General features: G+C 39.6%; 3 protein-coding genes across 3 annotated transcripts; 2 read left to right on the plus strand and 1 right to left on the minus strand.

The window, feature by feature from the left end:
* Positions 1–1684: 1684 nt before the first annotated feature.
* Positions 1685–4413, plus strand: LOC133506385 (lipopolysaccharide-induced tumor necrosis factor-alpha factor homolog). Its single transcript, XM_061830468.1, has 4 exons — positions 1685–1855; positions 1917–2060; positions 3069–3234; positions 4187–4413. The coding sequence occupies exons 1-4, from the start codon at positions 1795–1797 to the stop codon at positions 4302–4304; spliced, it is 489 nt and encodes a 162-aa protein (XP_061686452.1). The 5' UTR covers positions 1685–1794; the 3' UTR covers positions 4305–4413.
* Positions 4414–5584: 1171 nt separating this feature from the next.
* On the plus strand, positions 5585–7083 carry LOC133506725 (proline-rich protein 18-like). The gene is made up of 2 exons (XM_061831135.1): positions 5585–6000; positions 6501–7083. The coding sequence occupies exons 1-2, from the start codon at positions 5629–5631 to the stop codon at positions 6921–6923; spliced, it is 795 nt and encodes a 264-aa protein (XP_061687119.1). The 5' UTR covers positions 5585–5628; the 3' UTR covers positions 6924–7083.
* A 1181-nt stretch (positions 7084–8264) lies between these two features.
* abcg2b (ATP-binding cassette, sub-family G (WHITE), member 2b) lies at positions 8265–18822 on the minus strand. The gene is made up of 15 exons (XM_061829819.1): positions 18671–18822; positions 17571–17630; positions 16808–16925; positions 16582–16737; positions 15193–15350; positions 14368–14519; positions 14201–14293; positions 13806–13957; positions 13290–13441; positions 12936–13025; positions 12729–12853; positions 11404–11558; positions 11235–11324; positions 10163–10215; positions 8265–10084 (listed from the first exon to the last, which is right to left on the minus strand). Exons 1-15 carry the CDS (start codon positions 18820–18822, stop codon positions 9937–9939), a joined length of 1854 nt encoding a protein of 617 aa, XP_061685803.1. The 3' UTR covers positions 8265–9936.
* Positions 18823–19393: the final 571 nt, after the last annotated feature.

Below are 19393 nucleotides of genomic sequence, written 5' to 3' on the forward strand. Positions count from 1 at the left end.
AACTAAGGCAGGAAGGATGCAAGAATGGTAGGATAATAATTTGGATCCAAGTGTCATTGCCAAATACAGACCCATCTCCAGTTCACATTCCTCACTGTAATATTTGACAAAACAGTGCACATTCAGCTAAGTGCTCACGTCAAACACTCTTGTGCTTATACTGTATATCCATCTGCTTCTCAACCAGAAGCTGCACTCATGACCTACAGCACACACAAACACAGCTTCCTAGAAATTATTCATACTCAAAACGGCTTGACCCCAGTGTTGTTCTTGACGCATTCGACCATACGAAGGTCACTGCAGCAGCTTGAACAGTGTAAACGGGCCAATTCTAAAGTGATTAAAACCCCTCTTACATGGTTGCGACGGGCACTACTCCATACCTTTTGGAGACTTTGTATCCAACAGAAAGGTCATCACGTGGTCCAAGAATCCAACGCTTTGTGAATTATGTTTCGCAGTGGTAGTAAGTCCTTGAAAGATGTGATAAGTTCAACAAGTTAAATGTTAAACCAAGACTCAGGGGAACCTGCTGTTAATGAGATGGTATACATTAAGTGGGACAAAGCTGAGGAGGCAAAGCAGGCAGAGACATAAAAATTGATCATGTGCAATAATTGCTCTATTTTCACAGCCATAAAAGACCCCATATCACAAGACTCAGTCTCAGTGGGACTTGTAGCCAACTCATTAGCCAACATATTGTTCCCACTCATAGTGTCATATCGAAACTAAAATGGTCACACCACAGCGAACCTGATAGCATAACGATCAAATAATAAAACAAATTAAACAATGATGTAAATAATGGACACTAAACATGCACTTTAATCGCTCTTCCAGCATGCTTTGCAGCACTAACAATGCAAATAGCGTCATAAAGAAATTCTGATTTTGGGAGCGAAAATCTGTTCAAACATAATGTAGACATCCCACAAAATGATTCCTAAAATAAGTATTACAGGATAATATTTAGGGCGGCACGGTGGTTCAGCTGGAAAGTGTTGGCCTCACAGTTCTGAGGTCCCCGGTTCAATCCCAGACCCGCCTGTGTAGAGTTTGCATGTTCTCCCCGTGTCTGCGTGAGTTTTCTCTGGGCACTCCGGTTTCCTCCCAAATCCCCAAAACATGCAACACTAATTGGACACTCTAAATTGCCCCCGGGTGTGACTGTGAGTGTGGCTGTTTGTCTCCATGTGCCCTGCGATTGGTTGGCAACCAGTTCAGGGTGTACCCCGCTTTATGCCCGTTGATAGCTGAAATAGGCTCCAGTACTCCCCGTGACCCTCGTGAGGATAAGCAGCTGAGAAAATGGATAGATGGATGTCTAATGTGAGTAAACCCACAAAGAAAGTCTCGAGAAGCCGTGTCTTTAACACACGGGAAGTCAACCATGATGACTTGAAGTGGCCATTTTGGCTATTTTTCAGAGTCCCTTCAAAGACTAGAACCTCAGAGAGATTTTGTCCTATGGCTGCCAAACTTGTTTGTAGGCACCTGCCCATAGACACCTGGGATAGGCTCTGGCACTCCCGTGACCCTTGTGAGGATAAGCGACTAAGAAAATGGATGGATGGATATTATTTAAAATGATCACAGGTGATACAGAGAATTGAAAGAATCTTTTTTTTTTTACATCTAAGTGTTATAAGAAGAAGAAGAAGACAGAGGAGGAGATATAGAAGAAGACTGTTGCATTCTGGGTAACAAATATTCCAACCCATCCCAAGAGAAATTCAATTAGTCTCTTTGCTAGCAGGTGAGTCAACTCCTCCACAGCAGCTGACCAACATGGAGCCCGTTTCCCACCGGAACGAGTCCTTCCCTACTCCGCCACTTTACTACTCGCCAGGTAAATAATGATAATTATTTTTTAAAGCGGGAAGCTTATTGATAAATTTGTATGCATGCAGATGACAAAACAGGGCCCCAGGTGAAGATCTATCACGTGCACTCGCCCCTAGGACATCCTTCTGCTCCTCTTCCTTCTCCTGATTCTTGTTCCCTTAACGTTCACCCTGGAGGGGTGTACCCACCCGACAATTCCCCACCGCAAGGTATCTGCTCATTCACCAACCCCCAAATTGAATAATGATCGTTCCATACTTAACTTACTGTGTAGAAACCTGAAGATCGACATGCAAAGCCTTTAATAGATTTGAAAATATTGCAAAATATGTACAAGACTAATATATACAAATGGAGTTTGAAACTTGAAAAAAAAGGAGGCTGCAATTATCTGAAAGTTACAGAAGTCTTTAAAATATCAAGATTTCGAATGAAAGTGAAATGAATATACTGCAGTAGAATGGAGCATTCTTAACAGAGAGGTAAAAGAGTCAAGCTCAATATTTTTTAAAGCTCATAAAATCAAGGGTCTGAATAATTACCAAATCATTAGATCAAAAAGTGATCTTCAGAACAGGTTAAAAAAATGAAAACTGCTGTTTTATTGAAATTTGAAAGTCCAGGAAATTTTGAAGGTGAAATTTAAAGGGTTTTTCTTTAAAAGGAGACAGAAATTATAAGATTATTCCATCTCCTCTTTTTAGTTATAATTTAACTTTTATGAATATCACATGAAGGCTGAGGACTGCTCCTAATATTCCGTCCCTTTTTGTGACTTTATCAACCAAAATATGGATTAGGGTTAGTCAAAAATCAAATCAAAACTTATTTTAATTCTCACAGATTTTGGTTTGATTTTAAAGTTTGCATCAAGAGTTTAATTTTTACTTTTTTTGCCTTTACCTCTGTGGTTTTTGGAACTACATGTGCATTTCAATAAATTTGAATTTTAGAATATGTGACCTACCAGTAGCTCCTTTTATGAGCAATGCATTTCATTGCTTCTTACTTTGTTTTGGGTTTGGTTACTGCTGAAATTAAATTTTCTAAAATATACAAATGATTGAAATTCACCTTTTGTATTTGAAGTCAGTCACTTTTGATTTGCAATCTGATCCTCGCCCGGTACGTAATGATGTGGCCAGTGACCTTTTCTGCCGGGAATGCTTATTTTCTGCATTTGTGGTTAATCTGACTATTTTCGTTTTCTCCTGAAGTGTGCGCGCCCACCGAGTTGACCCCCATCCCAAAGTTTGAGAGCGACCTGTACCGCTCCCCTGCTCTGACGTCATGCCCTTCCTGCCTGGCTCAGGTGACCACCAGGGTGCGCTACCGAGCTGGAACATACGCGTGGGTCATGTGCGTGGTCTTCGTGCTGTGTGGGTGAGCGACTTCTTGATGCAATCATTCACGCAGAATCTCACGCATACCCAACAGTAGACAGGTATGTGCGCAGACACTTTTGGGGGCAAGTGCTCAAGCCCAAAATAGGGTACCCATCACTGAAATGATTCATATAATTGAGGGGGATAATGTATTTATTTCTGCTTACAAAATCAAGAGCAAATACAAATAGTAATGTCGGAAGTGAACAGAAGCTACACAATAGATGTAAAAATTACATGGACCCCTGTTCAAATGGCAAGTTTTTGATACTGTACACCAAAATGAGACCAAAATGAATTGTTAAAAATAAAAAACCTTAACGAAAGCTCTACAGTTCAACTGAAACAAAAAAAAAAAATTACAAAGATAGCATCCTTGCACAAGTGAGTGCGCACCCTCTAATCCATGGGCATTGGCAGTGTTCAGAAGTAAACAATCAAGTTCCAACTCATGTTAAATGGCGTCACCACAAAACTGCTATCATTTAAGTGCCTTTGATGATCCTAGAGTAAATCTTGGGTGTTCTAGTAGTCTTTTCCTGACATTTTTTTTTGTAGTCACATCCAAGGTCTGAAAGAAGATTCTACAGCATCAGAGGGGTTTCATTGTTCAAAAGTATTAGGTGGCTGGAAAAAAATCCAAAATCATCAAGTCGTAGATCATATATATATATATATATATATATATATATATATATATATATATATAAAAATAGATAGATATATAATTTTTTTCCCCCCCAAGAACTCAAATAAATGCCCATCAGGTAATCAAAGACTTTAGGTGGAATCAATGGCAGAGACTAATTTACATGTATTTTCTAATATTGATTAAGGAAATGAGGGCCATTTTTCATCCTGGGCTAAAGATTGCTTGAGCACAACTTGGTGTCTATGTAGGTACATGCCTGACAGTATAGCAGTACTGTAATGCTGTTGTGATGTTTCAGTTTGGTGTTGGGCTGCTGTCTGCTTCCGTTCTTTGTGAAACATTTCAAAGACGCTCATCATAGTTGCCCACGATGTCGTCGCCTTCTTCATGTGCATCGCAGGACCTGCTATCAGTAATGACAACATGCAGCCATTTGTTTTTAATGTTATGTACTTTTATCAATCTTTTGTTATTTTTTTTTGACACGTCAATAAACATTTAGTATGGAGAAGGCGACTCGCTTCACTTAACCTCTGTTTCAACTACAACGTGAAACCATAACCTTTGCTTGGGATTGAAACCCTTACTTTATAGGAACCCTAACCAAGCCTTAAAAATATATTTTTAAACTTTAACTCTCTGTTGAAACCTTATCCTTAACCTTAATTCTTTGGATAGTTTCATTTTTGATGCAGCTTTTTTTGATATTTTGTCTGGACAGATTCTTTTTAAGTGTTCATTTTTGATGGAACTGGTCTAGAGATAATCAGGCTCAATGAAAATTAACTGAAATTAGCCACAATTGATAACTTTGCTGTCTTTTTTCCTTAAAGAATGAAATTACCATTTAAAAAGAGAGCATGATGGGTTAACTTGGTTATAATTGTCTGATTATCACAGTTGTTTTGATAATCTTAAATGGGAAAACTATGGAAAAAAAATTAAAAATTGGAGAAGGGGCCCAAAACCTTTTCATGACCCTTTCTAAACTAAATCCACAATCCAAGTTTAACACCCTACTTTAAACACTAGTTTGAAACCGTGATGCTTTGCTTTCACCCATAACTTTAAACCCTAACCCATTTTCAAACACTTGTCTTGAATCCCTATTTTAAAAAAAAGCTTTGCTTGAAACTCTAACCTTGTCTTAAAACCTCAATTTGAAACCCTGACACTTGCAACTATAAGGGTTTCAAACCTTTACCCTTGCTTGAAACTCAAACCCTCAAGTGAAAACCAAAATTGAAACGCGAAGTTAACTCCCAACTCTGGCCTGACAGCGTAACTGGAAATCCTAACCATTGTTTGAAACTCAAATCAAGGCTTAAAACCCTACTTTGAAACATTAACACTTGGTTGCAACCCTATCTTTAGCTTGAGAAACTAATTTGAAAGTCATCTTCGATGAAACCCTTAGAACTGTTTGGAAACCCTAACCTGACCTGCAATTCCACTTTCAAACCCAAACACTGGGTTGAATCCCTAATTTCAAATATTTTCATCCTTCCATTGAAATGACACTGGAATCCAACCTTAAATTAAATAACCTGTCCGCAACACCTGCGCTTTGAGGCAGAAAACGTGCCATCACTGGATCATGCTGACTGGGGCAGATTACAAGTTCAGTTCTATTTCTGGCGGGCTGAGCCTGGTTGTCATTAGTGCACTCGGCGATAAGGTGCACACACCAGTGCAGTCTACCACCAGGCTCCGTCTTAGCGAGCGAGCGACCCCTCCCGTATGGCCCACGATGCTCACAGGTACCTAGCCTCGCTCCTCTCCAGACCCTTCCTGAGGTTCCAACGCAAGACCGAGCTCCTGGCTTACTTGTTCCTGTGCGTGTCTAAGATGCCCTTCATCCCGCCTGTGTTGTCGGCGGGACCGGGCAGCAAGGCGGAAAAGGCAGTGGCGCCCCCCAAAGAAAGCGCCTCCATAAAGGAGCGCCTGGAGTCCAACTTAAGGCAGCTGGGCAAGAAGAGCCCACCACGGAGCCATCTGCCCACAGCCACCAGGGGAGTACCAGAACTCAGGAAAAAGGGCGCCTCGCCAAGGTTGCCCCAGGAGAGTGTCCCTGCATTGAGCTCCGGAGAATCATTAGCAAAGACCCACCAGGTGAGAACCCATATGTATATAGTATAACCCAGACTTGGAATCTGTAAGAATAAATTCTTGTCTTGAAACCCATATTTAAAGCTATTATTCTGGCTTTAAACCCTACTTTAAAACTTATTTTACATGTTACCCTGCTTTGAAAACCTAACCAAGGCTTGAAACCCTAACTTGAAACCTTAATTAGAAACTCTAACCATAAACCAGTCTTGAAACCTCAAGTCTGGCTTAAAACCCAACTTTCAGACACAACGTAATTCTCAAGGTCTTTTAACGCTTACAACAAAGCTATGAATTACAGGCAGATACAACACTTTGCCCTATATGTATTTCTTTAATTTTACAATGAAGTAAACTCAACTTTTCATTTTACTACTATTTTTTCATTATTTGTCTTCTGTTGTAATCAGATTTGAAAGGGCTAATATTGGTTGGTTTAAGTAAACCAGCCAAGTAATTGCCGGGGCACACTTGAAACCCTACTCAGTATAGTTCTTATTCAGATCCGCCAGGTGAGAACCAGAGGAAAAGCCCATCCAGAGGAAACCCGATTCACGCTGACCCTAACCCCTGAGGCAGTCCTGCTGCTGCAGAGGCGCAACAACAACAATAACTCTGTTTCCGCAAGCGTCACGGATTCCAGGCGACCTAGGAGGGCCCACCACTCGGCACCCTCCCCGTCACCACGGCTCCACGGTCGGGCGGCAGCCATCAGGACTCGCTATGACGTGAGTTCCATGGTGAAAGTGTCGCTGCTGAATGAGCGGCACCGCTACGATGACGTAGAGTACGAGGACGACGAGGACCAACGGGGCGCTGGGGTGGATGAACGTGTGGTGCTCAAGTGCACCGAGTGGCTGCGGGGGCTGGAGAACGCACCCGATACGGTGGGACGTAAAAAGACCACCACTGTTAAAAGTTTCTGAACTCTACTTTGAAACCCGACCCTTGGCTTTAAACCTTGACAGCTGCAAGTTAACTGATAGGATGTAAGACTATTATGAAAACAGCAAATATTTGCTTTATTTGGAAACAAAGCTTTAAAACCTTACCCTGGCTAAGACACACTTGAATCCCCAATTTGAATTCATAATCCAGAATCGAATCCAGAATTTCAAAGTCCAACCCAAACCCTTATTTGGAAAACAATCTTGAAACCCTAACAGTTGTATAGGTTTAACCCTAATTTGTAAACCTAATCTCGGCTGGAAACTATTGTGCTAAGGCTCAGAGCCCTTTTATAGAACCAAACATTTTTTTTTTTTTAACCTAACCAAGATTTCAAATTTTGATTCCCAAACCAAAGATATAAACACTTGCACAAAAACCCTCATCCCCATAGATTCCTAATTTGAAACCCCAATTTAAAACCCTAATCCAGTCTTGAAACCTTCATTTGAATCCCTAGCCCTTATTTGAAACCCAAACCCTGGCTTGGCCCCCAACTTTCAAACTCTAACCTTGACTTGAAAACCTCACTTAAAACCCTTCTTGGCATACAGCCCTACTTTGAAACCCAAACCCTGGCTTGAAACTCTAACCCTCATTTGAATCCTTAAAGCTTTTCTTGTAACTTTAATCCTTACAATTGGTGTCAAACCTGAATCCGGGGGTGAAACCCTAAATAGAAACTGGCTTGAAACTTGAACCTTCATTTGAAACTTTAATACTATCTTATGACTACTTTAAAACCCAACCCTTTGCATCAAACCTAATTTAAAAACCGTAACCACGACTTAAAGCCTTGTTTGAAACGCGAACCGCTTGAGTCCATTGCCTGGGAAGGAACATTAAGCAATTAATCCACCAAAGGTTGTTGTCAAATAACTCATTTCTAAAAGACCCACCAAAAAATGACTGAAAACACAGTAACAGGCTAATGTGCATGCCATGCCGCTCGTTTGCAATGTCAGTGACCATAACTGTCTTGTCAGCGTATATGTTGCAGTATATAAATAGTTGTACTTACATAATGTGATGCTTTAATCAGTGAAGTAAATTTGATAAAGACTTGGCATCATCCTGTTTGTTGTTGTGGTACACTTGCACATTTTCAACACTTTACACGGATTGTTTTCAGTGTATGAAAAAAAATGAGAACTGAAGAAAAAAATGTCACAATCATCTTTAGGTGTTGTGAGAACGCTTGCACAACATTACTTTCATTTATTAGCACTGTCACCAACCCCAAGAACAGAGATTTAAAGCAAAGTGAAATGCACAGATTGTATTGAACAGATTCAGATTCAGCATTGCAAACATTTTCAGTAAGGATGTTGTCGCTGACCATATTTTGTGACTTGTTTTAATCACCAAGAATGACATTTACATTGACTTGCTGGGAGGTTAGCAACCCCAAAACTTGTATCCTACAATTGCCCATAAATGGAATTATTATTGCAACATGATTTCACATTTTACAAAATGTATTACTTGAGTTGGGCAGAAACCTCTTAACTCCAAAACCTTAAAAAAAAAAAAAAAAAAAAAAAGAGAAAGTTATGTTTGTTGAGGTGGAACGGTGGAGCATCTGGTTAGAGCATCTGCCTCACACTTCTGAAGACTGGGGTTCAAATCCCGGCTCCCTCCAATGTGGAGTTTCCATGTTCTCACCTTGCCTGCATGGCTTTTCTCCGGGTACTCCGGTTTCCTCCCACATGCCCAAAATATGCATTATTCAGAGATTGTAAATTAGCCCTTCGTGTGATTGCGAGTGGAACTGTTGTCTGTCTCTATGTGCCCTGAGATTGGCTGGCAACCAGTTCAGGGTGTACTCTGTCCGATAGCTGATAGGCTACTGCACTCCTGAGACCCTTGTGAGGATAAGCGCCTCAGCTAATGGATGGATGTTTGCTGCGCTATGAACATCTTATCGTCAGAGCAATTCAAAAAATTGTAGCACAGTATTCAGATTCAGAAGTGGAAAAGATTTCAGCGATATTTGTTTTCTTTGTGTTCATATTTTTTACTGTGCATATGTGATTTGAATGCAAACGAGAAAGTTTTCATTTAGATGCCTTTCATTGGACAACAATGATGCATCTTCAATCATTCTTTTCCCATCAGCTATGTTTTTTAATTCCTTTCATTGTGCTGTGATTGAATTGTTATAGATGTCCATAAAACAATCGTAACGCAACAACAGCATACATGCTAATAATAAATAAAACATTTCCATTTGACTGGCATTCATCGCAGCCCAATTCATGGATTTTACAAATTACCTGGTAAACCTAAAACATTGCAATTAGTTTTTGTTTTGTTTGTTTTTGTAGCCTGGAGGCCTGGACTACTCGATAAAACGTCTTCCAGGTGTCTTGTTATGGCCGCTAATGTGGCTTCTGTCACGATAAGAAGCTTTGTAAGGTCTTAGACATTGGATTACTGCGCACTCGCGTCCCTGGTGCCCGGACTCGGTGTACTTCAGGTTGTAGATTATCCGCCTCGCAGTCAAATGTTGCAACACGTGTGGTCAGGATATTAAAGGAGCTCATTCATTAAACAATAAGGAATCATTTCATCCACTACAGAAACAGTATTTACAGAGTGGCTACTGCATAGGATCTCATTGGATGGTGAAACACAGTAAATAAGAATTCGAGCTACACGATGCTCAGACCACATTAGATGGCGTAAGCAAAATAAGTTTTGCAATTTAGCATTGCCCATCTGTGTAGTCTACCTGGTTCCAATTGGGACTCATTTGAACAAATTCCTTAGGAGTTCGTCTATCACCCCAAATGGTTGTTTTTGTTTAAATTCAGACAAGTGTCTTTGAGACTTTTTTGTGTGTCCTGTTATTATAAATATGTCCATCCAGCTTCCTGTTAATGGTTGAAACTGGTCTCAGGAGAACATTTTTTTACAACTTCCCATGGTACTTTGCTGAGTGGGTTTTGAGGACTCTAAAAATACAATTTTCACTCCGGCCCTCTTGTGTCACTTCCATCGGTTGATCCTGCGCAGCTGAACGTAGGCGAGGAGCATACAGGCCACTATGATCCCCAGAAGGGCAACCTGGTTCTGCCAGAAACCCCACGTGGAGTAGTCGATGTCCTGGCTCTGGAGGAACAGCTCGCCCGGGACACTGCGGGGGAAACATGGTGATTTTGAGTTTGGGTTCAGTTGTTTGTTTTCATGATATCCAGTTGCCGTATCTCCTCACATGGTGTTGTTTGTGTAGAATAACTGTCCCGCCATCTCATTGATGAATGCAGCCTTTTGGAGAAGAAAAGAAGCATTGAGTTCTATTGTGAAATGTGGTAGTTATGATGAATAACTTGAAAGGATTGATAACACAATAATAGTTTGTCCCCCCCCCCCCCCCCTTACTCTGTGTAATGAATAACTGGTAAGAGATGTCATGGCATTGTTATGTCACGGATCATCCTTCACGCTGCTGCCATCTTGGAGATTCTCAATACTATTTATGAAATACCTTACAAAAATTTCCATCCTTTATAACATGTTTAAGCTTTTTTTTTTTTTTAATAGTTCCGTGAATCCAAATTCAGAACTCTGCTCTGCCATGATGTACCACAACACACCTGACACCATCTACTGGAAGAGATGCTGCATGTTCACGACCAATAAAAATTCATGTTTAATTTACTCATTCACTGATGTGGATATTTGTATTCATCAATAGGAATTCAACTCTTCCCTGCCAACGACATAGACATTGTTTACGTCAAGTGTGATTTCAGTGGTTAAGCAGGAAAGGGAATTTAGCCCAGCTCATCTGTGAAATTGTAGTTTATAAAGCACTGTAATGACTAACAGATCCAGATAGTAGGACACATTTCATTGGTTGTGAGATCAGCACAGCTTTTGAGTCGTCGATAGAGATGAGGAGGTGACTCTCCACTTGTTACGCAGATTATGGGGCTGCGAAATGCCAGTGCACTTGAAGTCTAATAAATGTAGGCATCTGACACCCAAAGGCTATGTATGGTATAAACACAGAGCAGAAGAGTTTAGAGTTTCGCAACTATCATGACATAGATGATCATTTCCATTATATATTATATATATGTAGAAAAATATTTTTGGTAGGGTCTCTCTGTATCCCAGATTTTTACCAGGTGCGATTTACAATGTATCCGCCATGACAAACGGGGTTCATTGTAATTGTATGACATGTATAATACGTACGTGCTTGTATGTGACCAATTTTTTTTCATTATGTGGATTATTCCTAGTCTTTTTTTATGGGCCAGTGTAAGGCAAACCCTTACATTGAGTCCATATCTGAAGATGCTGATCCACTTGAGCCAAGAGAGCCAACTCAGCATGGCGTTGAGATTGACCAGGTAGCCGCCAAAGACCTGCAAAAAAGGGACAAACCCAGTGAAATTTTTTTTGGGGCAGACCGCACTAAGGAGCAACAGTGCACATGAACCGAACCATCATGAAGACGAAGGGGAGCGCAATGAGGATGTTGGCCATAGCGAAGGACGACACGCTGGCTGAGACCAGGAAGGCCAAGCTGACTCCTGCCAGGCTGACCAGGGACATAGTCAACACGAAGCACAAGAAGGCCGACAAGGCCGACTTAAGTCCTGTACACAATTCAAATATGAAAAAAAAGTTCTAATCACAATTCAAGACTACAAAGTGTCGTCACACAGCAAATCTGAGACTTCAGCTCTGTGACTAGCCATTCACACGTGCCCCATTTTAATCCAATCAGCCATCCAGACAACCCAGCGTTTAAATCACCAAAAGGCCTATAATATTTGTTCAGTTAATTTAGCAGTTTCTTCATTAAACCTTTGATTAAAATTTTTAGTTCATTTAAATTCTCTTGTCTCATTAGATAATTTTTGTAATGCTGGCAAATACAATGCAAAGATAATTTTAAAAGTTTAGAATAGATGAGTAATTACAATGAAATTATTATAAAAAGAAAAAAAATGTTGATTACATTTTTTTTTAATTCCTTGTATCTATAGAATATATTATATAGTCTAGAAATACATTGAATGTTATATATATATATATGAAGAAGAAAAGGTTATATGAATAAATAAAAAACAAATTAATAATTTTTATAACATTTTTAAAGATTAAAACATTTTCTAAAATGTTAATGCAAAGTATTATATCCCGGATAAAGAACAAACACCAGCATTATGGTATTTGTAATTATTCAACACATTCTAAAAGTAATTGTTGGAAAAGCACAAATCTTATGTAACAGGATAAATACAATATGAGCCTTTCATCTCAGAGGAAAGGAATATTTAAAATGATTTGGCTAGTCTCTAGCTTGATTGATGAAGAAATAAGATGTTCATAACATCATCTTTTAATTTGAATAGTAGGCAATACTTGGAAATGTAATATACAGAGTATCCTAACTACACACAAAAAGAAATAAAGCCAAACTTAGGTGCAATAATCAATTGTTTTTTTTTGCACTTGGCTGACTTCTTTAATAAAAATAACGTATGTCCACCTATTCCTTTTGGCCTCCCCTCTGGCTTGCAGCCTCAAGATGACTTGTTTGTGAACCTTTTTTTTCCCCCAAAAAATTATGCTGGACAGGTCAGTTTATTACCTCCTTTTAATTCTGAAATTATTGTACATTTAAAAAAAAAAGAACTCCACACTGATTTTTGAATTTTTCATGTTATAGTAAGAATCAGACATTTTTATTTAACTTTGTAATTTCTGGAGTTGACAAAAATAAATATGATAAAAAAAAAAAAGTGCATGCATAGGATTACCCATCATGTAGTAGGCGATGGCCGAAAAGACAAAGATGGGAACAATGCGGTTGGGAATGAGGTCGGCGAAGATCTTGGACAGGAAGTACACGGACGTGCGGTAGTAGCCGCTGGAGTTTTCATGGCTGCATGATAAAAATATGCAAAAATGAGTGGGTTTTTTTTTCTTATTCAACATAGAATAAGATGTCTAAAAACTTGTCTCACATGAAAATGGCCCTCTCGTTGATGAATAGCTCCACTGCGGAGAGATTCCCAAAGACCATGTTGATGATGAGAAAGAAGAACGCGCCGCTCCTGTCCAGAGACGATTACTTATCATTGTGTTCTTAGCATCTTATCATCATAAAAAATGTCAACCTGATAATTGTGGTTATGACACCATGGTGACCTGTGCATGCTCCTCCAATAAAATGAATTTCAATGCATTTTAAAAAACAATACAAAATGTCATAATCCATGTGCAGTGAATTATAACTGACTATGTTCCTCTTTAAAATGGAATTTATTCCAAAGTATGAGAAAATTATTCCAAATGGCGACGATTTATGTGCAGTGTACCTGTTCTGCAAGGCTTCAGGCAGGGTTAAGGGCATTTGGAAATAAATAAGGCCCACGAGGACAGCAAAGAAAATGTTGAGAGCCAGCTGAGCGTATGACGTATGCGGGTTCCTCAGTGTGTTCAGCACGGTCCTGCCACACACCACTCGCATCTGTCACAAGCAAGCACACACACATACTAAAGTTTTGTTACGGGGTTATAAACAGGGTTCATTGGAAGGGCAGCCAAGCAGAAGCAGACAGACTTGACACACCAAAAACTTTGCTCATTCGGGTGATAATTCAAGTTAGGTAAGGATCCCCTCGGTAGCGCCCACTTGGACATTTTTCCAAATTCACATTCAAAAAACACAGACGAGGTCTGTCAAACTTTTAAGGATGTTTTCGCCCTTTTCAGCGGTAGGACAAAAACATCCCAAGAATATTTTTTGGGATTGTTTCAAAATATGAATGACACATCTACTAAATGAGTCATTTTAGGTGAATTCCAGGGCTGAACTAAAATGAAAGGCTGACCTGGTAGAGGAAGGACGTGGCGTAATCGGCCACTTTTTCCTGAGCTTTGATCCCTTCTGCGACGCTGCAGTTGATGGACTCAAGCTCGTGCAACATGTCCTGGCACAGCTGCGACTGATAATACTTGACTGCCAGGAGGTTCTTGCTCTCACCTGCTGAAGATAATAAAGGAAAACTAGATCATAAAGTCCTAACATGAATTTGTTTTTAAAAAATTGACTATATGGTACTTATTAGGCAGCATGGTGGAGTGTCTGGTTACAGGATTAGCGTCACAGTTCTCAGGACTAGGATTCAAAGGCTAACTTGTCAAATTAATCCGTCCAAATTAACCCTCGTGGTAATGTAACATTTGCTTATCAAAGGTTGGGAAACATTGTGATAGCATAGAGTACTTGTATTAATTTCTCCTTGGGTAGACTTAGCCTCTCCGTTGGTAATGTCCATGAAGAAGTCCGCAGGGTTGTCAAAGGACTCGATGTGGAAGCCTGAAGCAAAGCGTTGATGTTAAAAAGTAACGAGTAATACAAAAAGACCCATCAAGAGTGATAGCGCGGCGTACCGAGGTCTGTGAAGTACTCGAGGGCGCGGTGCGCTGCCCCAGCGTACACCACCTCGCCTTTGTGCATCAGCGTCAGGTGGTCAAAGCGTCTGAAGATGGAGAAGCGAGGCTGGTGGATGGAGAAGATGATTGTCTTGCCTCGCCTGGACAGTCTAGCACACATGAGGGAATATAGATATTACATAGTGCTCCTTGAAAGGTTGTGAACCCTCCCGCATGGTAACTTTTTGCAAAAAACCTAACACCAAATCTCAATTTGTAAGGCGTATTTGTAAAGCATGAACCTTGTGGCTTGGAAAATTGATGGATAGAATTCCTTCTGTTCCACTGATCTACTATGATACTCAATAACTACGCATAGAACCACAGCAGCACCTTAGAAACGGCAGAGCACTGGCCTCACAGCTCTGAGGACCGGGGTTCAAATCCCGGCCTGGCTGTGTGGAGTTTGCATGTTCTCCACGTGCCTGGGTACGTTTTCTCCGGGCCCTTCAGTTTACTTTGTCATCCCCAAAAAATGCATTCATTGGAGACTCTAAACTGCCACTAGGTGTGATTGTGAGTGCGACTGTTGTCTGTCTCCATGTGCCCTGCGATTGGCTGGCAACCAGTTCAGGATGTACCCCGCCTCCTGCCCGATGACAGCTGGGATAATCTCCAGCACTCCTGCGACAATTGTGAGGACAAGCGCCTCAGAAAATGGATGGATGGGTAGAACTTCTGAATTGTGGGGTTAACCAGTCACTAAATGGTGGAAGGTTTTTGCTCTCTACCCCCAACTCTCCCCGCCTACCCCCTCTCTCTTCTCTTTCTATCTGTACATACTTGTGAAGTAGGCCAATAATGCAATTGGCCGTGTTGGAGTCCAGGCCTGTGGTGGGCTCGTCCAGGAAGAGGAGAGCAGGCGAGGTGATGAGTTCCATCCCGATGCTGCAGCGCTTCCTCTCTCCGCCTGACACGCCGCGTAGAAACTCAGTCCCGATCTGCACGCAACACGACCATTTGACATTATTTTGAATAACTGTGAGTGTCATTTATTCCTTATAGCTCACAGAAAAAAACATACCATTTACTTAATGTACATACTGGCTTTGGTTATTTAGGGGAGAAAAAACATTAATTATACAACACAATTAAGTCTTCTGTTATCCGTTCACCTTTCAAACAGACCAATTAACTACTTTTGAACTATTAAAAGCTCTGATTTGATCACAATGTATCATACTATTAAATCTGACATCATTGCATCAATAAAGTATCTTTTAAGAACAACATTTCTCACATTTTCTCACACACTCCTATTAATTTTTAGAACAAAGGCATCTTTTCCAGATTAAAATGCATACAATTATGAGAATAAATTCATCACTTGTTAAAATGACTTTTTCCCATCATCAAACAGTGACTCTCATGACTACTGTACATAATATCAGAAATATTTTTGGTAGATATATATTGTAATATAAACAATATAATGTAACGATTACCTATCTGTGCAATAATATCAATGTATATGGAATCTGTACATCCTGGAATCGGACACCCCTTATTTCTTTCTTTCTTTATTCCATTGTCTAAGATGCTTATCCTCACAAGGGTTGCAGGAGGGCCAGAGCCTGTCCCAGCTAACATGAAAGGCAGATCACGGCCTGAATTCATCACCAGTCAGTTGTTGAGAACATATTGACATCATCACTGAGCGGGAATTTATCCCACGCTGCCTGCACCAAAGGCAGGCATGTGTACTACTTAACCATTTTAATAAACGTGAATCTGATTAATATTACGACTTTAAAATAGGAGTTTATTCTTGAAAGATTGCCTCTTATTTATCCCAACAAAATTTGCCATTGTTCTTGTAAAGATGTTTTCCTTGGGGGGAAAAAAATTGAGTGGCGTACATTTCACGTACAATACATTGTAATTGAATCATTTATCAAGTTTCTGATTTTGTTGTATTTAAGTGCAGAGTTAATGTTCAACCTATACATAATGCAAAAGTACTTGGAGACCAACATTGTGACTTTTCTGTTAAAAATAGGCAACTGTTTAATCCCTATGGTTTCAGGGTTTTGTTGAGTTGCTGTTAGGATTATGAGGGGGTACTTGAAAAAAATTCCCTGATGTAAGATGTCTCTGGACCCAAAAGTTTGAGAACCCTTGGCCAAAACGCATTTGTGGTTGTCTTTCTCAAAGCGGCCTGGCAAGTCCCACCTTGGTGTTTGCGCAGTCATTCAGGCCCAGCTCGTCAAGGATGGCGCTCACTCGTTCGCGTTTCTCCACGGGCGAGTGGCGTCGCGGGTCCAGACGCAGGTTGGCGCTGAAGCGGAGGTTCTCCTTCACGGTCAGCGTTCCCATCAGGATGTCATCCTGAGAATCGCATTTTCCATGTGGTCATCCTCCCAAAACTAAACGTGTGTGTAATGTACTCGTGATGCACCTGAACCACATACGCAGAACTGAGCCTGAGTTCGGAGGTCACAACCTTGCCATCCACCAAGACACTTCCTTGGCGGAGGCCGGCTGGATCTTTTCTCCCAGAGATGACGTCCAGGAGGCTGCACGGTGAGCCACAATGATGGAAAATAATTACAATAAGTACAAATAATTATTCATGTACTTAAGTATATTTTTCAAGATGGCCTATCTTGACTTCGATGGCGCAAACCGACACATATTTGTAGTTTGGCATTCATAAATTCACCTACTGGTAGATTTTCTTTGGGGAACCTCTTCCATTCTATTCTATTCTATGTAGTTGTTGTGCTCAAGCCAAAGCAATAAACAGAGCACTTGTCTGAAATTTTGTGTCATCTTGGTGTCAAGGAACTATGTTGAACTGAATCAAGGAGTTTCATTTAGAGAAATGTAGAGCTTTACCATCTGGCATTCTCGTGCTCAAGAAATACTGTATGATGGAGTGAATTGAGGAGCTTCATTTAGATATTGTGTTAAGTCATCAAAAACGGGTACGGTTTTGTATACAAATGACAGTATAAATGTTATATTCGTACATTGCAGAGTTTGTACTTTTACTTTTACTTAAGCAGTTGAATCAGTATTTGTAATTTTACCAACATATTTTGCACTTTATGCAAGTACAGAGAGTACTTTTGCCACCCACATCAGGTGTGATGAATGTGTCATACCTGCAAGGTGAAATGCTTAAAATGACGAATGTTGTGTAAACGTGTACTTCTTACGATGTTTTACCGCTTCCCGTGGCGCCCATGATAGCGTTCATCCCGGGCCTCATGATGCCACTGGAACAACAACAGATAGTGAAGAAAATAAGTGTTTGAACACCCTGCTATATTGCAAGTTCTCCCACTTATAAATCATGAAGGGGTCTGCAATTTTCACCGTACTGTACGTCCATTCTTACAATATTATCTTTTTTCCCCTCTCTTTAGACAGAAGATCTCATAGTTTAGCTTCAAACCATTGAAATTAGTATGTATGTATAGAAATAATTTTTTTCAAATTATAACAGTTGAAGTCACCGTCTTCCTGATAAAATATTGGAAAAAGGTAATACCGTATTCCTTTTTCCCTTTGTACCAAAAGCAATGTAGATTAAAAAATGAAGGTGAAAATGCATTCATTAAATTCAATTGAATGAATAAATATTTTGTGCTGGAGTGATAATATTAAACAAAAAACATTGAACACATTATAATGAATCTAAAACATTTGTTATACTTGATAAAAATTTAAATACGCAAATATGTTGGTGTTTTTCTGAATAATTGGATTTTGAGGGCTGGCTATCATACTTTGATTTTGATTGTATTCATAAAATAACAAAAATAATAAATAATAGGAATCATTATAAGTAATAGAAGTAATTTTTATTTCACTGAAGAAACCAACAAAAATGCTGTTTTCATAAAAAATGTAGTTTATGTAATAAGGCAATATTTTATTATATAGAAAATAAAAATACCTTAAAACATTGTAATCATAATGAATAATTTAATCATTTCATCATTTTGAACTACAAAGACAAAATACACAATTTTGTTGGACAGCAATCTTATTTTTTGTTAGTAATGTGCTTATGGAATTAATGAAATAATAGATTAACAGTTACACTAAACTCGTGAATAAATAATTAGAAAACAAAGTTAAAATAAGTTTGCTGGTTTTGGAACAATATTTGGAATTATGTATCAATGTTTATAAAACAAATGAGTGAAATCACAACAAATAAATCATTTGAAATTGACTTAATTAAAAAAACAAAACATTTAATTTATAGCGTTTTTTTTCTCCACACCGTGTGTAAATAATTACATCCTACCTGACATCCTTGAGGATGTACTTTTCTGGACATTTCTTTTGACACCATCTGCTCTCCTGGACGCAGTAGTGCAAGTTGCTGAAGGTTAGCGTCGGGCCTTGCTCTTCGAAGGAATCGTCCAAGGCAAAAACATCCTGCTTCCCCTTAGTCATGATCAAAATGTGAAAAGTGTATGACAGCGAAGATGTTTTCATGAGGAATACAGAAACGTGCAACCTGCCATAAAATAACTGAATCTTTGGACTCTCACTCGCGTGTAATATAAGGGCAGCCTGATCTTGAACTTTAGATGCACTCAAAACCTAATCTCATCGGCTGCAACCAAGATGCTTATCTTATAATTGCTGCTGATAACATGTTCATAAACACTCACCTGTATTAACAACAGTGTACTGTATGTGCTTTTATAGTTTGAAGTAGTGAGCACACTACTACATTAGATATTTGGCATAGAGACCAGGGGCAGATTTAATACGAAAACACGGGCAATTGCCTTGGGCTTGAGATTTCCAGGGACCCTGAAAATGTCTTATAAAACCAAGTAATATATAGTATATATACAGTATATATACATATATACTATAGTGGAGTTTGCATGTTCTCCCTGTGCCTGTGTGGGTTTTCTCCAGGCACTCCGGTTTCCTCCCACATCCTAAAAACATACGAAGAGTTTGTTTTCAAAACGCGACATAGGCATTTTTTCAGATTTACGAAACTCGCGCC

The sequence above is a fragment of the Syngnathoides biaculeatus genome, chromosome 9, assembly GCF_019802595.1.
Source record: "Syngnathoides biaculeatus isolate LvHL_M chromosome 9, ASM1980259v1, whole genome shotgun sequence".
Lineage (NCBI taxonomy): Eukaryota > Metazoa > Chordata > Actinopteri > Syngnathiformes > Syngnathidae > Syngnathoides > Syngnathoides biaculeatus.